This window comes from Ceratotherium simum, chromosome 4 (assembly GCF_057802395.1).
Source record: "Ceratotherium simum simum isolate JZ-2026a chromosome 4, ASM5780239v1, whole genome shotgun sequence".
NCBI classification, from domain to species: Eukaryota; Metazoa; Chordata; class Mammalia; order Perissodactyla; family Rhinocerotidae; genus Ceratotherium; species Ceratotherium simum.
Genome location: NC_141903.1, coordinates 87,495,205 through 87,520,906, shown reverse-complemented (window position 1 = coordinate 87,520,906; position 25,702 = coordinate 87,495,205). Strand labels below are relative to the sequence as shown.

Here is a 25,702-nt window from a genome sequence, read left to right as displayed (position 1 = left end):
CTTTGCCAAACAGTGCATAGCACTCCTTTTCCTGTGTATACTCTGCTTTCAAATCAAATGTGTAAGAAACAGCAGTGTTTTGAAAAATATTAAATGGAAACATGGGATAGAATGCATTTGCTTTTAGGAAGTATTTTTTCATTTACAATTTTTGTTGAATGAACTCATAAATTGAATGTAAACATTTGTTTTCTATTTTGTTTTTTGATTCCACAGTCCACGCTGTAACACTGTTTCTAAATATCTTCGGATGCTTGGCTTGGTTTTGTGTTGATTCTGCAAGAGCGGTTGATTTTGGATTGAGTATCCTGTGGTTCTTGCTTTTTACTCCGTGTTCATTTGTGTGTTGGTACAGACCACTTTACGGAGCTTTCAGGTAAAATGTGTGTACTTTAAAATATGCTCTTTAAAACCTGTGAAGTAAATAATTCATAGTACACCTTACAGGGAAAACTGACACATTTTGATTTTTAAAATTTTTTGTTGTTGTATAACATACCTTCAGAAAAGTCCATACATACCATGCCTGTGTATTCATTAGGTTTAGTAAGTCATAAAATCCCATTCTTTTCTCCCACTTGAGAAAAAGGCCAAATATGAAAATGAATGAAAGAAAAAGGAACAGTCTTAGGTCTTAGTATTTGTAAGAGATTCTATTTCATATGATACAGTTACTTTAAGAAAAGTTTTGCTCTTCATTCCCCCTTCAAAAAAAAAATCACAAGTGGTGATTATAGCCTGTCTTAAATGAACCTGGGTAAGGTAAGTACACATGTGATATTTAAAAGGAGTCACTTTCACCTAGCAACTTGGTAATTATTTTCTGTGTAAGTTCATTTTTGGTTTTTCAAAAGCCAGCAACATTTTAAAACTATTTAGACTATAAGATTAAGTATAATACTTTGCATGGTATGTATTTTTTTTATTATTGATGTTTCAATAGTTTTTAACATTGTAAAATTTTGGGTTGTACATTTTTGTTTGTCCATCACCATATATATGACTCCCTTCACCCCTTGTGCCCACCCCCTACCCCCATTGCCCCTGGTAACCACAATACAGTTTTCTCTGTCCATGTGTTGGTTTATATTCCACATATGAGTGAGATCATACAGTGTTTGTCTTTGTCTTTCTGGCTTACTTCACTTAACATAATACCCTCCAGGCCCATCCATGTTGTTGCAAATGGGACGATTTTGTCTTTTTTTAGTGGCTGAGTAGTATTCTGTTGTATATATATACCACATTTTCTTGATCCAGTCATCAGTCGAGGGACACTTAGGTTGCTTCCACTTCTTGGATATAGTGAATAATGCTGCAATGAGTGTAGGGGTGCATAAGCCTCTTTGGATTGTTGGTTTCAGGTTCGTTGGATAGATTCCCAGTAGTGGGATGGCTGGATCATAGGGCATCTCTATTTTTAATTCTTTGCGGAATCTCCATACCATTTTCCATAGAGGCTGCACCAGTTTGCATTCCCACCAGCTGTGTATGAGGGTTCCTGTTTCTCCACATCCTCTCCAACATTTGTTGTTTTTTGTCTTGGTGATTATAGCCATTCTAACTGGCATGAGGTGATATCTTAGTGTTGTTTTGATTTTCATGGTATATTTTAATCAGTGGGTTAGGATTAACATTTCTTTAATTCATGTTCTCTGGGATATTAATAAGTGTTGCAGAAAAAAGGGTTCATTAGCTTACGTTTGGGAATAGCTGGATAATAAAGTTAAGCAAGTTTCTTCATTGGACTCTTTAAGAACCTAGTGTGCTTTGTAATTTGACCATAAAACCATTATTTTTTTGTGGAGCACCTTGTTGGATTATTGCTTTGAGAAATAAACATTGGGAAATGCTGATTTAGATGACAGTCTGTCCTGTGTGAGTCCGTGTATTCAGTCATTTGCCAACTCATTCGTATTTGAGTAAACTCATTTATGAATAATGAACCTTTTTCAACTCTCACAAATGAGGGGCAACATTACTAAAAAATAGGCATGTATTGTGCAAGTAACATATTAGAGAAATAACAGGGCCACGTTCAATTAATTTTTTTTCCACTTCAACTTAAAATTTCTTTAATTAACCAGAATGTTTATCAGTCTCCCTCCCCCAATGGAATTAGAAACCCAGATATGTAAACAGATGGAAAAAAAGAGAAAAGGGAGAAAATTAGGGAATTTGGGAAGAAAAGATGCCATTCAACAGAAAACTAAATTGGTTAGAAATGGAGTGAAGGGAAGAAAATAGATGGGAGGAGAGAAAAGGAGGAAAGAACCTATGGATGTATTGGAATGTGGGAGTTTGGTTATCAAGGAATGGGCTGAGGTGCCCCTGTAGATGTGGGTTGGAGAGGAATAAAAAGGACCTATTAACTCCTTGATCTAGGGAGAAAGTTATCACTGCCATTTTCCTTGTTATCTAAGCCTGGCACACAAGGTTTTTTAGTTTTTAATTTTTTGCCATCTGGCCTCTGCCTGCCTACTTCCATCACATTACCAATATATCTGTATTGATATTGGTGGTTGGGAATGGGGTTGTCTTTGAGACTTTAAAAGTGACCTGAGACTAGAGACTGGATTTTAAACCTTCTGTGACTAATGTAGCCAAAATAAACTACTGAAAGCCAGCTTTCTGCCTTTTATTACTTGAAGTCACTAGGTTCCTTTTATTCCCTTTCTTTGCCAGTTGAAATAAAAATGCTTTGTGGAACATTTTTTCTTCTGGAATTATTAATCCCTAGGCTAAGTTCTTAGCTGCATCTCAACCTTTTCAGTATATCACAAATATGTTGATTATCTGGGTTTCACTGTTCAGAGCAGAACTGAGAGGAATAATTTTTTATAAGGAAAGTTGAAATTAAAGCGTTTTAAATCATTAATGTACCTTCTCAATGTGTAACTTGGGTATTTCCTTCATCCATATTGCCAAGTGTTGCTGAGTCTAAGTCTCTTCTGAAGTATCGAGTAAAGTTTGTTAAACATTGACTGATGACAGATATCTCCCTTAAATATGAAAATCTCAAACCAGATACTTTGGATATGATTATTTACGTTAACTAGAGAGTTTTGAATAGACTTTACTTATTCACATAAGTGCCATATCTGAGATCGGTTTTTGTTGTTGTTTTTTTTTTTTTTGAGGAAGATCAGCCCTGAGCTAACATCCATGCCAATCCTCTTCCTTTTGCTGAGGAGGACCGGCTCTGAGCTAACATCTATTGCCAATCCTCCTCCTTTTTTCCCCTTTTTCTCCCCAAGGCCCCAGTAGATAGTTGTATGTCATAGTTGCCCATCCTTCTAGTTGCTGTATGTGGGACGCCGCCTCAGCATGGCCGGAGAAGCAGCGCGTCACTGTGCACCTGGGATCCGAACCTCGGGCCGCCAATAGCAGAGCGTGCGCACTTTACCACTAAGCCATGGGGCCGGCCCCCTGATATCAGTTTTGACAGAGATTACTGCCTTTGAGAAAGGAAGGGTCAGAGGATATGCAAGTGTTTTCATATTCTGTTTTAGGACTGTTGATTAAGAAATGAAACACAAGCATCTGAACATATTATGTAAGTCAGTAAAAAATGGGTAACTAAAACCTTTTAGGCCAGGTTCACATATTTCTTAGAAGTTGTTATTGAAAGCATTTAGTTTCATTAATCAGACTCTGGAGTGAAGCTAAGGGCTTTTTAAAAGTTTTTCAAGTTTTATTCTTCTCTGGCTAATGATATATTTGCCTATTCTGCCATAAAATTATTTAAGTATCTACTGTGAATTTTATTTCTCCAGGTTTCCCTAGAAGTAAAGAAAAGAATAGTAAGCAATAAGAAAAACACAACAGGGATTGATGTTAAGATAAACCAGTCATTGCAAATGTGCGAGTTAGAGAGGACGTGAGGTTTGAGAATGTGATCAGGTTTTTTTTTTCTAATTTCCCAGTAGATTGTGTTTTTTTTCTTGTAGATGGTGGTAATTCCAAGTTTCTATTGAGATGATCACATGATTTTTATCCTTCATTTTGTTAATGTGTTATATCACATTGACTGATTTGTGGATATAACCTTCCTTTGCTGGAATAAATCTCACTTGATCATGGTGTGTGATCCTTCTCATGTATTGTTGAATTCAGTTTGCCAATATTTTCTTGAGGATTTTTGCCTCAATGTTCCTTAGGGATATTGGCCTGCAGTTTTCTTTTCTTGTCTGGTTTTTGTATCAGGGTGATGCTAGCCTCATAAAATGAGTTTGGAAGTATTCCCTCTTCTATTTTTTGGAAGAATTTGAGAAGAGTTGGTATTAATTTGTCTTTAAATGTTGGATAGAATTCACCAATGAAGCCATGTGATCCTGGACTTTTGTTTGTTGGGAGGTTTTTGATTACTGGTTCAGTCTCCTTACTAGTAATTGGTCTGTTCATATTTTCTATTTCTTCATGATTCAGACTTAGTAAGTTAAGTTGTAATGTTTTTAGGAGTTTATCCATTTCTTTCAGGTTGTCCAGTTTGTTGGAGTATAAACTCATGTTTGAATTCCTAATTTCAGTAGTTTCTTTCAGTTTAACCATGTACACTTGAATCCTTTTTTTTTTTTTTTTTGGTGAGGAAGATTAGCCCTGAGCTAACATTTATTGCCACTCCTCCTCTTTCTGCTGAGGGAGGCCCTGGGCTAACATCTGTGCCCATCTTCCTCCACTTTAATGGAATGCCACCACAGCATGGCTTGATGAGCGGTGCTTAGGTCCACGCCCAGGATCTGAACCTGCGAACCCCGGGCCACTAAAGCGGAGTGTGTGAACCCAACCACCACGCCTTTTGGGTGGCCAACCCCACCCAAAGACCGTATTTTATGTTAGGGTTCACTCTTGTGCATTTTAGAGGTTCGGACAAATATAGTGACATGTATCCACCATTATAGTTTCATACAGAGTGGTTTCTCTGCCCTAAAAATCCTGTGCTCTACCTGTTCATCCCTCCCTCCCCCCAACCCCTGGCAACTGCTGCTCTTTTTACTATCTCTGTAGTTTTGCCTTTTTTAGAATGTCATATAGTTGGAAACATACAGTATGTAGCCTTTTCAGATTAGCAGCTTTCACTTAGTAATATGCATTTAAGGTTCCTCTGTGTCTTTTCATGGCTTGATAGCTCATTTCTTTTTAGCACTGAATAATATTCCATTGTCTGGATGTACTACAGTTTATTTATCCATTCATCTACTGAAGGACATGTTGGTTGCTTCCAAGTTTTTGGCAATTATGAAGAAAGATTTACGTTGATAAACATATATGTGCATGTTTTTGTGTGGACATAAGTTTTCAAATATTTTGAGTAAAGAAATCTATAGAACAAGTTGAGAAGAACTGACATCTTGACAGTATTGACTCTTCCTATCTATGAACATAGAATATCGCTCCATTTATGTCCTTGATTTCTTTCATTGGAGTTTTGTAGTTTTCCTCTTATAGATTTTGTACATATTTTGTTAGATTTATACCTAAGTATTTTATTTTTTGTGGTGTTATAAATGATATTGTGTTTTTAATTTCAAATTCCACTTGTTCATTGCTGCTATATAGCAAAGCACTTGATTTTTGTATATTAGCTTTGTATCCTGCAACTTTGCTATAATCACTTATCAGTTCTAGGAGGTTTTTTCTTGTCAATTCTTTCAGATTTCTACGTAGATGATCGTATCATCTACAAACAAAGATAGTTTTATTTCTTTCTTCCCAATCTTTATACCTTTTATTTCCTTTTCTTGTCTTACTGCATTAGCTTGGAGTTACAGTATGTTGTTGAAAAACTGTGGCGTGAGAGGTTATCCTTGCCTTATTCCTGATCTTAGAGGAAAAGCTTCTAGTTTCTCACCATAAAGTATGATGTTAGCTGTAGTTTTTTGTAGATAGTCTTTATCAACTTGAGGAAGTTACCCCTCTATTCCTAGTTTACTGAGAGTTTATATCATGAATGGGTGTTGGATTTCATCAAATGCTTTTTCTGCATCTGTTGATTTCTAGAGGTTACAATGTACGTTTACAACTAATCCACATCTACTTTTAAATAACACTATACCAGTTCTCGGGTAGTGTGAGTACCTTACATTATCAAAATAATCCTAATTCCTCTCTCCTCACCTTTTTATCATCGCCGTCATTCATTTCACTTATACATGTATAAGCATATATATATACACACACACAAGCATATATAATCGCATATAGTGTCACTATTATTTTGAACAAACTGTTAGACCAATTAAGAATAAGAAAAATGGAAGTTTTCCTTTTACCTCCACTTACTCCTTCTTTGATGCTCTTCCTTTCTTTATGCAGATCCAAGTTTGTGACCTTTGTTATTTTCCTTCTCTCTAAAGAACGTCTTTTAACATTTCTTGCGAGGCAGGTCTACTGGCAACAAATTCCCTCAATTTTTGTTTGTCTGAGAAAGCCTTTTATTTTCTCCTTCACTTTTGAAGAACAGTTTTACAGGGTTCGGAATTCTACGTTGGTGATTTTTTTTCTCAACACTAAATATTTTATTGTACTCTCTTCTTGCTTGCATGGTTTCTGAGGAGATGTCAGATGTAATTCTTCTCTTTGCTCCTCTACAGTTAAGGTGTTTTTGTTCTCTGGCTTTTTTCAGAATTTTTTTTTTCTCTGATTTTCTCTGATTTGAATCTGATTTGCCTAGGTATAGTCCTGTTTGGTGTTCTCTGAGTTTCCTGGATCTGTCCTTTGGTGTCTGGCATTAATTTGGGGAAATTCTCAGTGATTATTGTTCTAATATTTCTTCTGTTCCTTTCTCCTTCTTCTTCTGATATTCCCATTACACATAAGTTACAACTTTTGTAGGTGTGCCACAGTCCTTGGATGTTCTTTTGTTTTTTCCCCAGTCTTTTTCTTTGCTTTTCAGTTTTGGAGGTTACTCTTGAGATATCCTTGAGCTCAGTGATTCTTTCCTCAGCCATGTCCAATCTACTAATAAGCCCATTTAAAGGCAGTCTTCATTTCTGTTACTGTGTTTTTGATCTCTAGCATTTTCTGTTTGGTTCTTACTTAGAATTTCCATATCTCTGCTTACATTGTTAATCTGTTCTTGCATGCTGTCTACTTCATCCATCAGAGCCCTCAGCATATTAATTGTAGTTGTAATCATAGTTGATCTGTTAATTCCAACAGCCCAGCCGTATCTGATTTGGGTTCTGACGCTTGCTCTCTCTCTTCAAACGGTGTTTTTTGCATTTTAGTGTGCCTTGTAATTTTCACTTGATAGCTGGACCCCATGTACTGGGTAAAGGAACTGCTGTAAACAGGCCTTTGGTAATGTGGTGGTAAGGTGTGGCGGGGAGTGTTCTGTAGTCCTGTGGTGAGGTCTCAGTCTTTTAGTGAGCATGTGCCTCTGGACTGGGAATTTCACCAGTGCTTCTCAGTCCCCATCCCACTTAGGTGGGACGGGATGGCTAGAGTGGTTTGGAGTTGGGTATTTTCCTTTCCCTATGTAGGTTAGGCTCTGGTTAATTAGTTTCTTCTGAGAGCAGACCTTGTTAAGAACAGAGTGCTCTGGAGTATTTCCAAATGGTTTGTTTTTCCTCCTCTTGCTGGAAGCATGAGGGGATTTTTCCTTGATATTCACTGTGAGAACCAGATCCACCTGTTGGTGATAAAACTCACAGATGTGTGGGGGGCTCCCCTGTGACTGTGTTTCCCTGGAGTTTTTAAATCTCAGAGGTGTCCACTCTGAACCTCTGGCAATGCATCAAAGTTCAGATTTTCCTACTCTGGCACTGGTTCCTGGGGCAGTTTCTGCTCTGGTAAGTTTTGGTTCTCTATATTTGTTACCAATTGAACTCGCTCTCCAACCAGGGAGAGAGCTGAGGAAGTCTCTTGCCCTTCCTCTTGGGATTCCTTCTCTGTTTGGTGTTGCAGCTTTGAAACAAGACTGAAGCCGAGTGTTCAATAGCACAAGCTTTATTCAATGGCCAGAGAATGGAGAAGTGGGAACCAAGTTCACAAATCAACTTCTCAGCTCCTGAGGTGATTAAGCAGTTATTATAAGGGTTCTAGGTAAAGAAGGAGAGAAATATTCATAGTTGTTTGGGGAAATGGACAGGCTTTTCTGGGGAGCAAGGGTGCCACCTGTTTTCTGTCCTTATTTGGTTATATCTTGCAACAGCTGTTGTGGCATCACTGGGTGTGTTCTGGAATATGGTAATATATTACAATGAGTGTATGATAAGTTGCAGGATCTGTGTCAGGTCAAGTCGGACTGCCATGTTGCCTTCAACCAGTTTGGACTGGTTTTGTTCAGCCATCTTCTCCTTTCTTTCTTTGTGGTTTCCTGCAAGCTAAAGATAACATTAGGCTTGTTCTGAGCAGAGTTGTGGTTAATGTCTTATGGGGCCAGGGTCCGGGGTAACATATTCATCTGTCTGTCTCTTCAATTTGGGGCTAACAGTTTGTCCTTTGACCTCACTTCTCTCTTGGATCTTAGAACAGTTGTTGGTTTTTCAGTTTGTTTAGCTTTTTACTTTTGTTAGGTTGGATTGGCTACTTCTAAGCTTCTTCCAGGTGCACTTTTTAAAAGCAAGCTGTCTCTGGGCAATACACAGAATTCTTTTTGTTGTTGTTTCTTAATAACATACTTAATGGGGGTACTAAGCCTCTTATGTTGGAACATTTTGCTAATTGAAATAGAAATTAAGTGTAATTGAACTATTTAACACAATTTTAACATCTTGAAAAACATAGTAGAGTATGAGCTAGAAAGCAATTTAATTTTTTCTGTGAAAAGATACTTTATATTTGATTTTAAGGATCATTAATTAATGAGTCATTAATTGCTGAAATTTTCACCTAAGCCTTCAGTCTGGACATTAATGGTTCCTGTGTTCCTTCCTTCTTTATTATATTTACATTATCATTTAATTTGTGGTGAATCCACGTATTTCAGTAATCTCCACTCAATGGGTTAATTTATTTTATTTACTAGCAATGTTTATTTCTTAAATAGTTCTTTAAGCGAAGTAGTTAAGGACTTACTGTTTGCTACAAAGTTCTGTGCCAGCTGAGTGTAGAGAATGTGGTGAAGAAAAATGGCCTATTAGCTTTTATGCAGCTTATTTCCTAATAATTTTTCTAAGTGTGATGTAAGGACCCTTGGGGTTCTCCTTTCAGGGAGCTTAAGAATCTCCTTTTTCTAACTGTATATCTGTGTGAAACTGATTTTCTTAATTTTCAACCAAAATAACATAACATAAAACAGATTGAGTGCAGATGATTGGAAAATCCATATAGAATGGAGCAGCGCTAGGGATTTTAAAACTCTAAAACTAACATCTCCTTCTGTGTGCACTTGAAAGAATGTATATTCTGCTTTAGTTGAGTAGAATGTTCTGTAAATATCAACGTGGTCAAATTGGTTTATAGTTTGCTCAATCTTCTGTGTCTATATTGATTTTTTATCTGCTTGTATTTTCAATTCCTGAGAGAGCTATGTTGACATTTCCAACTTTAATTGTGGATTTTTCTATTTCTTCTTTTAGTTCTATTAGTTTTTGCTTCATGTAGTTTGGTGCTCTCTTGTTAGAGATGTAGTTATGATATGTTTTCTTTGTGCTTTGACTTATTTATCATTGTGTAATAGTCCTCTTTATCTGTGGTTAGTAATCCTTTTTTACTGAAATCTGTTTTATCTGATATTATTACAATCACTTTAGCTTTCTTTTGGTTCATGTTTGCATATTATAAATTTTTCTGTTCTTTTACGTTTAACCTATCAATGTTTTTCCATTTAAAATGGCTCTTTTTAGTAGGCAACATATAGTTGGGTCTTGCTTTTGCATCCAAGTTGACAGTGTCTTTTTTTTTTTTTTTTTTTTTTTGTGAGGAGGACCAGCCCTGAGCTAACATCCAATGCCAATCCTCCTCTTTTTTGCTGAGGAAGACTGGCCCTGGGCTAACATCCATGCCCATCCTCCTCTATTCTACATGGGACGCCGCCACAGCATGGCTTAACAAGCGGTGCGTCGGTGCGCACCCGGGATCCGAACCGGCGAACCCCGGGCCGCCACAGCGGAACGTGCGCACTTAACCGCTTGCGCCACCGGGCCGGCCCCGACAGTGTCTTTTAATTGGTGTATTTATGCCATTTACATTTATTGATCTGGTTAGATTAAAATTTGTCTTTTTATGAGCTGTTTTCTATTTGTTCCAACTGTTCTTTGTTTCTTTTTTATTCCTTTTTGCCTTCTTTTGGATCAATTGAGTATTTGTAAATGATTTTATGTTCTCCTATTTCTTCATTATTTTTACCTGTTATCAAAATCTTTTTTAATGATGCCCAGGTTTTTACAATATACATCTTTAATTAATCGTGGCCCATGTTCAAATAGTAATTCATGTATGCTTATTCATGTGTACTGTAAGGACTTCCTAACAGTATCCTCCCATTCTCTCCTCCTTTGTACTGCTTTTGTTATATATTTTATTTTTACATATACTAGAAATACACAGTACATTGCTATTGCTTTTGTTTAGACAACCAATTGTCTCTAAGAAGAATTAAAAATAAGGAAAAATGGGAGCTAGCCCGGTGGCGCAAGTGGTTAAGTGCGTGCACTCCGCTGCGGCGGCCCAGGGTTCACCAGTTCAGATCCCGGGCGCATACCAATGCACCACTTGTCAAGCCATGCTATGGCAGCGTCCCATGTAAAGTAGAGGAAGATGGGCATGGATGTTAGCCCAGGGCCAGTCTTCCTCAACAACAACCAAAAAAAAGGAGGATTGGCAGATGTTAGCTCAGGGCCGATCTTCCTCACAAAGAAAAAAAATAAGGAAAAATGAATTTTATATTTGCCTTTATTAATGCCATTTCAGCTCTTTCTATTTTATTCATATCTGTTTCTGTCTTATAACTGTTTTGCCAGAAGAATTTCCTTTAGTGTTTCTTTTAGTACAGGTCTGCTGGTAACCAGTGCTATAGTTTTTGTCTGAAACGGTCTTTATTTTTCATTCATTTTTGAAAGATATTTTCACTGGATATGGAATTCTGGGTTCACAGTTTTTTTTTTTTCTTTCTTTCAGTATGTTAAACACATCACTTTGATGTGTTCTGGCTTGCAAAGGTTCTGATGAGAAGTCTGCTATAATTCTTATTCTTGTTCTTTTCTATTTAACATTTTTTTTTTTCTCTCGCTGCCTTAAAAATTGTTTCTTTATTTCTGGTTTTGGGTATTTTGAATATGACATGTGAATGTGTGTGTGTTTTGGTGTGTATCAGTAGTGTTCGCTAATGTTCTTGGATCTGTCGTTTGGAGTTTCATTAATTTTGGAAAGTTCTCAGTCATTATCTCTTCAGATAATTCTTCTGCCACTTTTTCTTCTCTTTCTGGAGTTCATATTACATGTATGTTAGATTGTTCGATACTGCCCCACAGCTCTTGGATGCTCTGTTCTTTTTTTCTCCACTCTTTTTTTATCCTTGCGTTTCAGTGTGTGTGATTTCTATCTTCAAGTTTGCCCTCAGCTGTGTTGAGTGTGTTGATGAGCTTGTCAAAGGTATTCTTCAAGTCTGTAATCACATTTTTTATTTCTATCATATGTTTGATTATTTCCTATAGCTTACATATATGCTGAGGTTCCTCTACTCTTCATTTATGTTATTCACCTTTTTAACTGGAGTCTTGAATGTATTGATCATAGTTATTTTAAATTCCTTATTTTATAGTGCTAACATTGAGTTATATCTGACTCGGTTTCTTTTGATTGCTTTGTCTCTTGTCGGTATGTTTTTTTCTTGTTTCTTTTTATGCCTTATAACTTCTTTTTCAAAGCTGGACATCTTTTGAAGACAGTAGAAACTGAGATAAATAGCTTTCATGCATGGAAACAGACATCACTTTCTTTTTTTTTTATTTATTTATTTTTTTTTTAAGATTTTATTTATTTTATTTTTCCCCCCAAAGCCCCAGTAGATAGCTGTGTGTCACAGCTGCACATCCTTCTAGTTGCTGTACGTGGGACACGGCCTCAGCATGGCCGGAGAAGCAGCGCGTCGGTGCGAGCCCGGGATCCGAACCCGGGCCGCCAGCAGTGGAGCGCGCTCACTCAACCACCAAGCCACGGGGCCGGCCCTAGACATCCCTTTCTATTGTTAGGTTTTTAGTGTGTTTGTGTGTGTGTTGTGGGGAGAGGTGCAAGCAGTCCAGTCAAGAATTGATTGAGGTTTGGATTTTTTTTGTTGCTGTGGTTGCCTTTAGTACCTCACGGACTTCAAATTCCTTTGACATTACTTTATGTTTAGAGTGAGACCTGGTTTTCCAGAGGCATTTTCTTACTGTCTGTGCCATTAGATCTCGCCTCCGTGCCTGCCCCTCGGAGAGGGACTCCCTCCAAACTCGTGCTCTTCCCCAGGAGTACACTGTTGTTGTTACTTTATGCTTGCTAGCTTAGTGGTGGGAGCGCGAGGGGCTGGTTGAAGAGAGGAAGATTGTCTTTGTTGTTCTGGTTCAGCCTCCGTCTTAGCCAGGCTGTTTGTCAGGAGTGGCGTGGTCGCCTTCCCAGTGATCCTGCCACTCCTCTCTATAAGGTTTCTGTAGTAGTCTTCACCAAGATGTATTCCTGTCCCTCCTCCAGTGTTAGAGGGTTTTGTCCTGTGCCCTTTCCCCAGCGGCACTGGCTTATCACTGTGCCCTGAGGAGCGGTGTTTGCTATCCTCCCTTCCCCTCCCCTTCAGGCTTTGGTTTTGAGGGAAGTTAAGGGGGTGACAGGTACTGCTGCTGCTCTCCTTCAGAATGGTACTTGGAGCGAGGCCTGCCTCCAGGGTTTCTTCTGAGCCACCTGGTGAGGTCTCTGGAGCAGAGCCTGTGAGTGAGTTTGGATCTCACTTGTGTCTTTGGCTCCTGGGGGTTCTGTACTCTCTCTCTAACCAGCAAGCGTTCAGTCTTCACTAATTCATTATAAGCTTTTGCTGAATTCTTGTTTCCTGCTTGTATGTCATTCAGTGTCTGCTCCAGGTAAACGAGTGCTAGTCTCTTGTCTCTTCTTGAGTTAGTTTTCAAGTTGGCTGGTTGCTCTTTGATAGGTTGAAGTACAGCTGTGATTTTGCAGATTATCCAGCTTCTGTTTTGTCTTTAGGGTTGAGAGCAGTGCTCTTTCCAGTTATCTGTATCCTAAACAAAAGCCTTTCCCCACTACCTTTTGGTTTTAATTTGAGAGATACAGGAAAGTTCCTTCTTAGACACAAGACTTATTCCCTTGGTCTTTAAACTATCCTTTTTTTTATTTGAAGAAGTTTTAAAGGCTCTTTAGTTTTTCTTTTCAGCATCTACAAATGTTTCTTTTAACATTTCATTGTTACTTCTTTCAATAAGTATTCTTTTTAAGGCAAACCTGTTGTGCTATCTGGCATAATTTGCACTTCAGTGTAAATCAGTACTGTCAGATGTCCTCTTAAAGACTAGCTGAGATGCAGAAGGAGGTGTTAGCTTCAGAGTTTTAAAATCCTTAGCACTGTTAAAATATTTGAGGTTTGCGGTAAATACAGAAATAATATAAGGTGCGTGAGACAAATGTTTTTTTTTTGTTTTTTTTGTGAGGAAGATCAGCCCTGAGCTAACATCCATGCTAATCCTCCTCTTTTTGTTGAGGAAGACCGGCTCTGAGCTAACATCTATTGCCAATCCTCCTCCTTTTTTTTCCCCAGAGCCCCAGTAGATAGTTGTATGTCATAGTTGCACATCCTTCTAGTTGCTGTATGTGGGACGCGGCCTCAGCATGGCTGGAGAAGCGGTGCGTCGGTGTGCGGCCAGGATCCGAACCCGGGCCGCCAGTAGCGGAGCGCACACACTTCACCACTAAGCCATGGGGCTGGCTCCACAAGTGTTTTTAAAATATCTTTTGATGAGTCAGTTCTAGATTCTTTGTGTGTTCTCTTAGCTGGTTATTTTGCACATACCTGATGTTAAAAGGAAATACAAATAATCTGAGTAACATTATTCATAGAACAGCAAAAGTAGATATGTAAGAAACGTTTATATGTGGTGTAGCTAAGAGTAGTTTAGGTGTAAAACAGAGCAGAATGGTACACATATAGTATTTATTTATGTGTATATAAGTAAATATAAGTTATATATATAACATGTAATTTATATTAAAGAAAGTAAATATATTTGTCAGTATGCATATGTATATACGTTGTTTATGGTAATAAATATAAATGATTTTACAATTATTTCTCTTATATATTAGCCTGCTCTTTAGCTGTTAACCAAATGAAAGCAAGTTCTGAGTTTAGTTTTTGAAACAGAGTTAGTAAACAAGAAGAAACTAAATATATATTGCATATGGTAAGAGGATGATATAAGGAAAGAGTCCTGTATATTTTTTTCTTTAAGTCACGATCTAAGATGGACAGGAAGGTGATTTAAGTTAATATAATGTAAATAGAGGATCATTACCGTTTAGTAAGAAATTCAAGATGAATTGATATTGGAGATAAAGTTTTTAGTTTACTTAATAAAAGTTTTTTGTTTTGGGTAATATTCCATGAGATATATTGTTTTTCTCCTATGGCATTTTACTGTAAGTAAGAAGCAGTACATACTTATTAACTTAGCCTACAATATGAAGTTAAGATAGTTGATTTAGAATTTAAGTATATGTGAATACTTGAGGGAAGAGTTTAAGGGAAAAAAGGATAATTCAAATTAGATTAAGTAGTTAGAAAACTTTTAGAGTATGAATGATAGAACTGTAAAGTAAGAGTTGAATATTAAACTGTTCTTTGTGACAAAAGACAAAAGGCATGAGAAATAGCTAATACTTTTTTTTTTTTAATTTTTATTTATTTATTTATTTCCCCCAAAGCCCCAGGAGACAGTTGTATGTCATAGCTGCACAGCCTTCCAGCTGCTGCATGTGGGACGCGGCCTCAGCGTGGCCGGAGAAGTGGTGCGCCGGTGCGCGCCGGGCATCTGAACCCGGGCCGCCAGCGGTGGACTGCGCGCACCCAACCGCTAAGCCACGGGGCCAGCCCAGAAATAGCTTTCTGATAAAATATATTCTAGATGCGGCAAAACTCTAGGTGTATTATTGTTTGGTATTCTCTGTTGAAATAAGTGTCTTTAAGCATATTTGTAGGAAAAAATATGTTCATAAGTTTTTATAAGAGCCTAGCCTTGTGCAATATGCTGAAAACGGTTTAATTGTGACCTAGGAACTAACCAATGCTGACTTTTCCTTTAAATTAATTAGTTTTGTTGTTCAAAGGTAATTGAATGTGGTGACTACTTGCTGACTTTAGCTGTTTATGCTGTCTAAATTGAAGGTTCAATTGAATGCTGTCAATTGAATGTGAGTATTTGGTTGTCACTCAAGAAAATCTTTGACTAATCAAGTAAAAGTTTAGTAGATTTCAGTCCTTATTTTCTTATTAGCTGCAAAATACTATTTTGTCTATCATATCCTCCCTGACTCTTTTTAAAAAGGAGTATTTTAAAGAACCTAAATTATTATAAATGAAAAGAAAATATGTAATATCCCCTTATATAAGAAACACTACATTGGGCATTTAGGGTTAATTTAATTTAGATAGTGGTACTTTTTCATTGATAATTAGCTTTCTTGGACAAGATGGAATTGAAATAATATCCTAGAGATAGTTTTATCACATGGTTAAAAACATTAGCTTTACAGATAGACAGACGAGTCTTAGCATTTCTGTTACCAGCTCTGTATTTGGATCACTTAACCTCTCTAAATCTGTTTATTCATCAGTAAAATGGAGTCAATATTAGTGCCTACCTTACATGGGTATTATAAGCATTAAATGGGTAATGCTTGTGTTTGCCATGGTCCCTGCCACATAATGTTCAACAGTGTAAGCTATTACAAAATATAGAGTCAGTTAAGTATAGAGGATCCAGAGCTTGAACCCAGGTTGTGGTCTAGGTTTAAAATTGTCCAAGTTTAAAATTTCATTACATGCTAACTTTTCATTATGCCTCTCTGTTTTTGGCAGAACACAGGTGGAAGAAGGCAAAGTCTAGGCTCTCTTCCAGCCCTGTCTTATGCTTTTTCATTAGACTAGTCTAGTGAGTTGTTCTTAATAGTTTTTACATCACAGACTCAATTATGAATCTAAAATCTTTGAGTCCTCTTCCTAAGAAAAACACACGTGCAAAATTTTATGCACAATTTGGATGAGTTCATGGTGCTACCTTTCAGAGCCTATCTATGGAACTCCTGTTCTTGGAGAAAGAATTGATTTTGGCACAGAATTATTAGAGGGAAAATGGGTCTGGTTTTAGATAATTCTGCATGCTGAAGAAACTAAGACAAGGAAAGCAGCTGTACTTCGTAGGTTCCTCTTTATTCTAATGCCTTTACATCATCAAGAATTTCATGTATGACTTGGTTCTGGTAGTAGTAATGAAGTTACCAGCCATGTCCCGGAAATTCTCAAGATCTTATCAGAAGCCAGATGTCACTTCTGTAAGCAGAATATTAATGCTGTGAGCAAAACAGTTTTTAGTGCAGTATTGGACTAGTGTAATAGAGGTACCAACAAGTAACGTTTATTGATTGCTTCCTATGTGCCTTCACGTCCCATGCTAAGCACTTCATTTATTTATTTATTTTTTTGTGAGGAAGATCAGCCCTGAGCTAACGTCTGATGCCAATCCTCCTCTTTTTTCTGAGGAAGACTGGCTCTGAGCTAACATCCGTGCCCATCTTCCTCTACTTTATATGGGACGCCGCCACAGCATGGCTTGACAAGCAGTGTGTCAGTGTGCACCCGGGATCGGAACCGGCGAACCCTGGGCCGCTGCAGCGGAGCGCGTGCACTCAACTGCTTGCGCCACCAGGCCGGCCCCCCATGCTAAAGACTTTACATGTGTTATTTCATCCATATAAAAGTAAATTCCACTCTTATTCCTATTTGCAAATAGAAAATCTCAGATTTAGGCTTAGATTTTGCTTGAAGTTGAACAACTTTAAGTGGGAGAGTCTAGATTCAAACCTAAATCTGTCTCTAAAGCTACATGCTCTTAACTACTATGCTGAGTTACCAAAGGTAAAATGTTTAATATTTTAGTTAAGTTGTGTCTCCTTATCATGGTTCAATGTAAAATTTCTGTTAGCTATTTTGAAATAAATACCTTGTCTTCCGTGCTTCCTCTAACTGTAGTTGTAATTAATATCTCGGGCCAGCCCCGTGGCATAGCGGTTAAGTGCGCACACTCTGCTGCTGGCGGGCCAGGTCTGGATCCTGGGCATGCACTGACACGCTGCTTGTCAGGCCATGCTGTGGCGGTGTTCCATATAGAGTAGAGGAAGATGGGCACGGATATTAGCTCAGGGCCAGTCTTCCTCAGCAAAAAGAGGAGGATTGGCATGGATGTTAGCTCAGGGCTGATCTTCTTCACACACACACAAAAAAATCTCTCTGATATTGATATGTAATGTGAAATAAGCTTTATAAGATCATATAAACCTATTTTCTGAAATTTATTATAATTTAGGGAAGAACTTTTTTACTAAAGGTGTGCTATAACTTGGGAGTATATTATTTGAAGATATTAAATGAAAAACAACTGGTTTATTTGAGATTCAGTTTTACAGTAGACTTTGATCTGAAAAGCCAGGATCACTAGTAGGAGGTTTTTATTATTTATTAATTTATTTATTCTGATGAGGAAATAGATTATGTAGGTGGATTTATTATGAATAAATATTCACAATACCATAAATACTTTATCGTAAACTGAGGCAGATTCCAATTTAAAATCACTTAGCTTAAATCAATTGAGAGTGTTTTTCTAACTGTATTTCTGCTGTTTCTTCTTTGGCTTAAAATGGCTATGTCCAAGCTCAATTATTTAAACAGTCTGCTTTCTAATCTCTTTCTGTATATAAGACCTACCAACTTTGGTTCTGGATGCCAATAGAAGTGCTTCTACGCCCCCGGTGATGTATTTTCTCCTGAATTTTTTCTGATTCTGGGTCAGGTACAGCCCTCCACCCGAGGGTCTTCTAGCCCTTTCAGAGCTCCTCAGCCTTATCAGGCTCTTCCCTCAAGCATCTCAAATGAACTTGATATTCATGTGATGATTGTATTGTTCAAGTTTGTTAATTTACACTTTACAGAGTTTTCCACTCTTCAGTATACGGGAAGTTATTTATACTTAGTATACATTTTAGCGCTGTGCCTAGCTCAGGTTTTTGCATATAAGTCTGCAGTAAATTTTAAGCTTTTGGTAGGGGATACGCAACCCCATATTGTCAGTTGTTTTCACGAGAGTCAGATTCACTTTTTTTATATCATTTTGATATAAAGAACTGTATTTTCAGTGCCTACTTATCTACTTAAAAACAAGGCAACCTTTTTAAAATTGAATTTGACTGATTTTTCATTTCTAATAATTTGGACAGATTAGATAGAGGAAGATTTGTGCACTCTTGGAGGGAAGAGACCAGAGAGTTAAGTAAGTGCTGGTATACGGAGTTTATATCTCAGAGAAATTTGAAGTGCTTTAAAATAATCATTTATATTAGAAATGTAATATATTAGTAATGTAATGGTAAGTGTACAGTGAAATGAATTTTAGTGTCTCCTTATCCAGAAACAGAAAATTTGGTTAATCAGATAAGGCAGACGAGGTCTATTAAGAAAGAGATTTAGCCTGCCGGAAGGGTGAAAGTAGAATGGGTTTCAAAGACTTTGAGATTTCCATGTGATCAATTTAGTACGAACTGTACATTTATATGTATTAACTGTACATATAAAAGAGGAAGGTGAACCAATTTTAACATGCCCCCATTTATACTTGAAAGCAATATTTTAGAAATATTTTCTTTTTAGTAGGACTGCTTAATTTTTAAAACATATTCTGTATCTTCTAATAGATTTCTTAACTAGAGGTTATTAGGCAGTTTCAGCTTCTAGAATATGTCTGTGAATTTGGAACTAAGTAGAAAGATCCCTCTTAGGTGACTAAAATAGCTGTTGTGAAGCCTTTAGACATTATTCTATATATGAAGACCTTATTCAGAGTATATATTACATATATAATTTTAACCATTTTGATATTCTGGTTTCTTGGTACACAGATAATAAAGTAAAAACTTTAACAAGAAAAAAGAAGATATTAAGTTATAGTCTTCATTCTCTACCAAAGGGACAGGGAAATAGAAATTTATTTTAGATGTATCTACTTCAAAAGAATAAAAAAGCATTAATTATTAAAAGTGATGTTTGTTTATCTAGAGAGCTTGGGGGGATGAAGCATACATGAGGTTTCTATTGGTATTAATAAAAATAGCATTTTATATTGTGGACTTTGTTGACGTTGCTTGTGTGTTTTTTGTTGGTAATTTTTCCAAGTTTTATGGTTATTAAGTAATACCAACTTTGGTGTAATGTATTACTAATAGAATTACTATAAAAGGTAGAACCATTTGATTTAAATTTGACTGATATAGAAAACATTCATGAACCATTAAAGTCTGCTTGTTTGCACTTGGAGAAATGGCTGATTCTAGAGCTGGGATGGGGAGAATACAAGATGAGCGTGGATCAAGTGCTTGAGCAAACAGATTCCAGAAGGCTAAAGCTGGGACGGTTTGGGGCCAGCCCCGCCCGTGGCTTAGCGGTTAAGTGCGTGCGCTCTGCTACTGACGGCCCGGGTTTGGATCCCGGGCGTGCACCTACGCACCGCTTCTCCGGCCATACTGAGGCCGCGTCCCACATACAGCAACTAGAAGGATGTGCAACTATGACATACAACTATCTACTGGGGCTTTGGGGAAAAAAAGGAGGAGGATTGGCAATAGATGTTAGCTCAGAGCTGGTCTTCCTCAGCAAAAAGAGGAGGATTAGCATGGATGTTAGCTCAGGGCTGATCTTCCTCACACACACACAAAAAAAAGCTGGGACAGTTTAAGCAAGAAGATAAATAATGAGAGTGTTTAATTTTAACCTAAAGAATAAAAATAAATTTCCATGAGTCTACACTGATATAAACACAATTAATAAATAAATGGAGCTGAAGGGACAAATCTTACAGAAGATTTCCAGATAATAAATGTGGATTCTAATCTTCTAGGAGGTGGAGCTTAACCGTCTGCTGTTTGAGTATGGGGTGGACTTGGTGACTCATCTTAAAAGCTGAGTAACATGTTTGCAGGGCAGAAAAGAGGACTGGGTTGGGCGTTCTAGGCAGAGTATAATAAAAGCATTGAGGTAGCAAGACATGTTCTTCCAGTTTAGAGCAGCTGGAACAGACGTTGTATGTATTATGAAGAGATGTATATGCTGTGTTGTATTATGTGGACTTCATCCTATGGTCAGTGGTTCTCAAACATTAGAAGATACAAGAATCACTTAGGGAGCTTTCCTGTAAAAATTTTACAGTGTGGTACAGGAGGTAGATCTTGAAATACAAGACTGAGACCCGGTCTAGATCAGAGAAGTGACAGAAGTGAGTAGTATCGCAGAAGCCAAGGTCAAAGAGTGTTTAAGAAGGATCGTCAGTGTCATTTTAAAAAAAGTAAAGGGAGACTTGAGAAATTACGTTTGGAAAATCATAGATCGCCATGACTTTGAAGTAGCTCTGGAGGAGTATGTGAGGAGAAGCCAAGTTACAGTGGATTGAGACGTGAACGAGAAGAGGGAGGTAGAGGAAAGCAGTGGTGGAACACTCCTTCAAGACTGTTGTATTAAGTGGGAAGGAGGGAGGTAGAGGAGGTGGAATTTAGCAGGGGACAGGGTTGAAGGAGGCCTATTTCAAGATGAGCAAGATTTGTATGTATTTATACACTGAAGAGAGGAACCTAGTGGAAGAAATGAAGACAAGTTAGGGGAGAGTACTGAAGGTAGGGTACTGCAGAGGAGCTAAAATGATGGGCTGAAGATTGCTTAGGCAAGTGTGAGTTTTGAAAGGAGAGATGCTACCTCCTCACAAATAAGCAGTAAGGAAGGTTGGTGGTATATACAAACTTGGAAAGTCATTGTAGGGAGCAGGACCTTGAGGAGGATTATTCCTGTTTCTAAAAGGTATATAGAAATGTAAAAGCCTGGAATAGCTGAAACAGCTTTGAAAAAGGACAACAAGGTTGGAAGATTAACTTTACTTTATTTGAAGACTTATTAGAAAACCCCAGTAATCATAATAGTGTGATATTAACATATGGGTAGACAAATAGAACAATGGAACAGAGTAGAGTGTCCAGAAATAAACCCATCTGTATGTAGATTACTAATATTTTAAAAAGGTACAAAGGTAAAGCAATGTAGAAAGGACAGTCTTTCTAAGAAATGATGCTGGAACAACTGGACATTTATATGTGAAAAAAAAAGAACTTTAATCCATACCTTAAACTGTATTTTAAAAATTACCTCAAAAAGAACATAGACTTAAATGTAAAATTGAAAAGTATAAATGTAAAATTGAAAAGTATAAAACTTCTGTAGAAAAATGGGAAACAATCTTTGTGTCCCTGCCTTTGGCAAAGATTTCTTAGATACAGGGATAAAATCAAGATCCATAAAAGAACAAATTGATAAATTGGAGTTCATAAAAAAGTAAAACTTCTGCTCTTTAGAAGACACCCTTAAGAGAATGAAAAGACAAGCCGCAGACTGAGAGAAAATCCCGCCAAGCATGTATCTGGTAAAGGACTTGTATGTCTGAACTCACAAAACTCAACAATAAGGGAAAATAACCCAACTAAAAACCTCAGAAAAGGATTTTTACAGTTCACAAAAGAAGATATATGGATGACAAAAAGCACATGAAAAGGTGCTCGACAACATTAGTTATTAGGAAAATGCAAATTAAAACCAAATGAGATACTATACCTATTAGGATGGGTAAAATTTAAAGGATTGACCATACGAAGTGTTAGTGAGCTGTGGAGGAACTGGAATGCTCACACAATGCCACTGGGACTATAAAGGAATAACCCCTTTGGAAAAGTTAAACATAGACCTATCATGTGTTCTAGACATTCCACTTCTAGGTAATTACCCAAGAGAAAAGAAAATATGTGTTCATACAAAGGCATATACATGAATGTTCGTAGCAGCTTTATTCATTACAGTAAAAAACTTAAATGTCTGTCAACAGGTGAATGAATAAACTGTAGGATAGATCTATACAGTGCAATACTACTCAGCAATGAAAAGGAATGGACTTTTGATACATGCAACAGCGTGAGTGAATAACAAAATAGTTGTGCTAAGTGAAAGAAGGCAGATAAGAAAAAAGTATATTCTGTATGATCTCATTTCCATAAAAACTCTAAAATTTGAAAACTATAGGGATAGAAAACAGTGGGTGGGGTGGGGGCGATCCTCAGGTACACAAGGAAGCTTTTGGGATATGTTCACTATTTTGATTGGAGAAGGTTCATGGCTATATACATGTGTCAAACCTTATAGAATTGTATATTTTAACTATTTGCAGTTTATTGTATGTTAATTATTCAATGAAGCTAATAAAAAATAAAAGACAAAAAAATAAATTTCTTTGTCAAGATATTTTGTAGTGCAGTTGGAAATTGAAAGGACAAAGTCAAGTTGGAATAACAATATCATCATCTAGTATTGGGATGAAGAGTTCACATACATTATTGCATTATTATTTTAATTTGAAGCCTCAGGTAGTTGCCACTGGTATTTTTAAAAATATTTTTATTTTTTAATATTTGAGAGTCAGTCTGCATGTGAATGTAAAGGTATTGAGAAAAATGACATTTTTCCTTTCTCCTCCCCCTCCCTTTTTTTTTTTAAAAAGGAGCGACAGTTCATTCAGGTTCTTTGTATTCTTCTTCGTTTATATTTGTCAGTTTGCTGTGCACGTGCTCCAGGCTGCAGGATTTCACAACTGGGGCAACTGGTAAGTCATTTACTTCAGTTCCTCTAGTTTTAATCTGTTCATCTAGTATCTTTATGTAATTTTTCACTTGCTAAAAATAGTTAACATATAAAAGCCAGATTAGAAAATTTTTTAGCAAAAGTGAAAAACTTCAGTTTAGAAATTTTCAAAGGTATAACCTTTGGACAAACCATTCTATTTGAAAATTATGTTCCCATTTTTAAAAACAACTTTTTATATCTAGTTTAAGTAAAATGTACATGTGTATAACGGGCATTAAGAGGAAGAGTGAAAAGGAGTCTGAGGAGTGGTCAGATAGACAGGAGGGCTAAGGATTGCAAAAGGAGAGAAAAGAAAGAAATTCAAGGATTAATTAAGGAAATTAATTAAGGAAAAGGGTGCCTATTATGTGTAAAGCTCTATTTTAGGTATACAAACATATTTTCATATACATCACACATATACACACACATGCACATGGACACATGTCTTTGAAAATTGGAATCACTGCATACACATATATATGTGTGTCATTAAATAATAGAAGCATTCTCAGCCTGGCAACGTGCTCACTCACTGGGGGACCCTCAGAAGCAGAGACTGTTTGGACCCAGGCTAGGAAGTAACAGCAGTCTTCATGCACTCTGGAGCAAACGTTCCTTGAATGAAGCGGTAGGCGGAAGAGTACACGTCTCTAAAATCGTCCCTCCCTCTCTTTTTCCCTTATGACTGCATTGCATAGGGTTGAATTCTTGTAAGCTAAAACCACACACAGGGCAGCTTGGCTGCACTGTGTACATAAACTAAAATGAGCATGTTACTAAAGTGTATTGAGGAGTTAAATTTGTGTGCTACTATTGAATCAGAGTAGTGACTGGCAATCAGACAACTTTGAGCTTTGCAGATCTCCTAGAATGTACATGCAGAGAATTTATATACATATTTTAAATCAGTTATAGGAAAAAGCATCATTATTTTAAATAGTGTTTAGTCTTTGGCATTTGAAGAAAAGGAAATGTTTTAAATGTTTAATTAAAACAATACAATGCTTATGTTAACAGCACAAGTTTTTTATTCTTATGAAATTGAAGTAATTTCTTTTGCTTTTTTAGCACAAACTGAGAAAAAAGTACTAAAATTGAGCATAACAGCATGTGTAGTGACTAAATAGCACAGGAATCTGCTGGTGAGGGTGCATACAGGATGAGCTGTTTTAAGATAGACCTCATGTAATTCAGCAGATTTTTAAATTTAAACTGTTTATTTTGAGATAATTGCAGATTCACCTACAGTTACAAGAAATAATGCAGAGAGATCCTAGTTTTCCCAGATCCTACCCTTTACCCAGTTTTCCCCAATGGTAATGTCTTGCAAGGCTATGGGATCTTGACATCGATACAGTAAAGATACAGAACATTTCCATCACCAAAGTGTCCCTCAGATTGCCCTTTTATAGCCACATTCACTTCTCTCCTGCCCCAACTCTGTCCTTAACTCCAGCAGTCACTAATCTGTTCGTCAATTGTTATTTTGTCATTTTAAGCATCTTATATAAATGGAATCATAGAGTATGTAACCTTGGACTTTTTCACCCAGCATAAATCTATGGAGATTCGTCCAGGTTGTTGTGTGTATCAGTAGTTCCTTTTTATTCCTAAGTAGTATTCTATGGTATGGATGTACCACAGTTTGTTTAACCATTCACTAGTTGAAGGACTCCAGATTGTGTCTAGTTTTGGCCTGTTATGAATAAAGCCACTCTGAACATTTGTGAACAGGTTTTTGTGTGAACATAAGTTTCCATTTCTCTGTGGTAAATTCCCAAGGGTGTAATTGTTGGCTCATATGGAAGTTGCATGTTTAGTGTTTTTTCAGACACTGACAGACTATTTCCCAGAATGGCTGTACCATTTTACATTCCTACCAACAATGTATGAGTGATTCAGCCTCCACATCCTCACCAGCATTTGGTGTTGTCACTGTTTTTTGTTCTAGCCATTCTGATGGGTGTGTAGTGATATCTCAGTGAAGTTTTAATTTGCATTTCCCTAATGACTCATGATGTTGTACATCTTTTCATGTGCTTATTTGCCGTCTTTGTATCCTCTTGGTGAAATGTCTCTTCATGTCTTTTGCCCATTTTCTGATTGATTTCTTTTTTTTTTTTTTACTGTAGAGTTTGAAAGTTCTTTATATATTCTGAATGCTAACCCTGTGTTGGATATATGGCTTGCAGATATTTTCTTGCAGAACTTATAATGAACTTTAAAAAAAGTAATAAACTCATAGGCTTAAAAAATGTAAACTCTTGTGGTACACACTTAAGGCTCTGGAGTTCTGTGTTTGGGTTTGAATTCAGACTATGCCATTTATTAGCTGTGTGACCTTGGGCAAGTTACTTAATATCTCTGTGACTCAGTTCCTCATCTGTAAAATCGAAGTTAAAAACAACATCTGTCTTATGGGGTTGTTGTAAGAATTAAGTGAGTTAATACATATAATATAGAACTTGAACATTGCCGTGCTCGTAAGTGTTGAATATGTGTTCGTTACATGATTTTTCCTTAAATGTTTGTTGACTTAGTTGCCTAATTACATTTTTCATTTTATTACTTCATAGTGGTTGGATTTCATCCCTTACTGGTCTCAACCAAAGTATTCCTATTGGGATCATGATGATAATCATAGCAGCCCTTTTCACAGCTTCAGCCGTCATCTCACTAGTTATGTTTAAAAAGGTAAGTGAAGTTTTATGTCTGTCAATTTTTATGGTGAACCTGGTGTTCAGTTCTCATTTTCCCATTTTGTTTTTAATTCAGTGTAACCTCAGCTCATTTTGTTGT

At 36.9% G+C, this 25,702-nt stretch overlaps 1 protein-coding gene across 2 annotated transcripts in view; it reads left to right on the top strand.

Moving 5' to 3' along the window:
• The window catches only part of SCAMP1 (secretory carrier membrane protein 1), a 99,796-nt gene that overhangs the window by 57,231 nt on the left and 16,863 nt on the right, over positions 1-25,702 (top strand). For both annotated transcript variants that reach the window (XM_087430136.1, XM_004420429.3), the window contains 3 exons: positions 217-376; positions 22,779-22,880; positions 25,480-25,597. In XM_087430136.1, the coding sequence (XP_087286262.1) occupies positions 217-376; positions 22,779-22,880; positions 25,480-25,597 (380 nt within the window). The remainder of the gene's footprint in view (positions 1-216; positions 377-22,778; positions 22,881-25,479; positions 25,598-25,702) is intronic.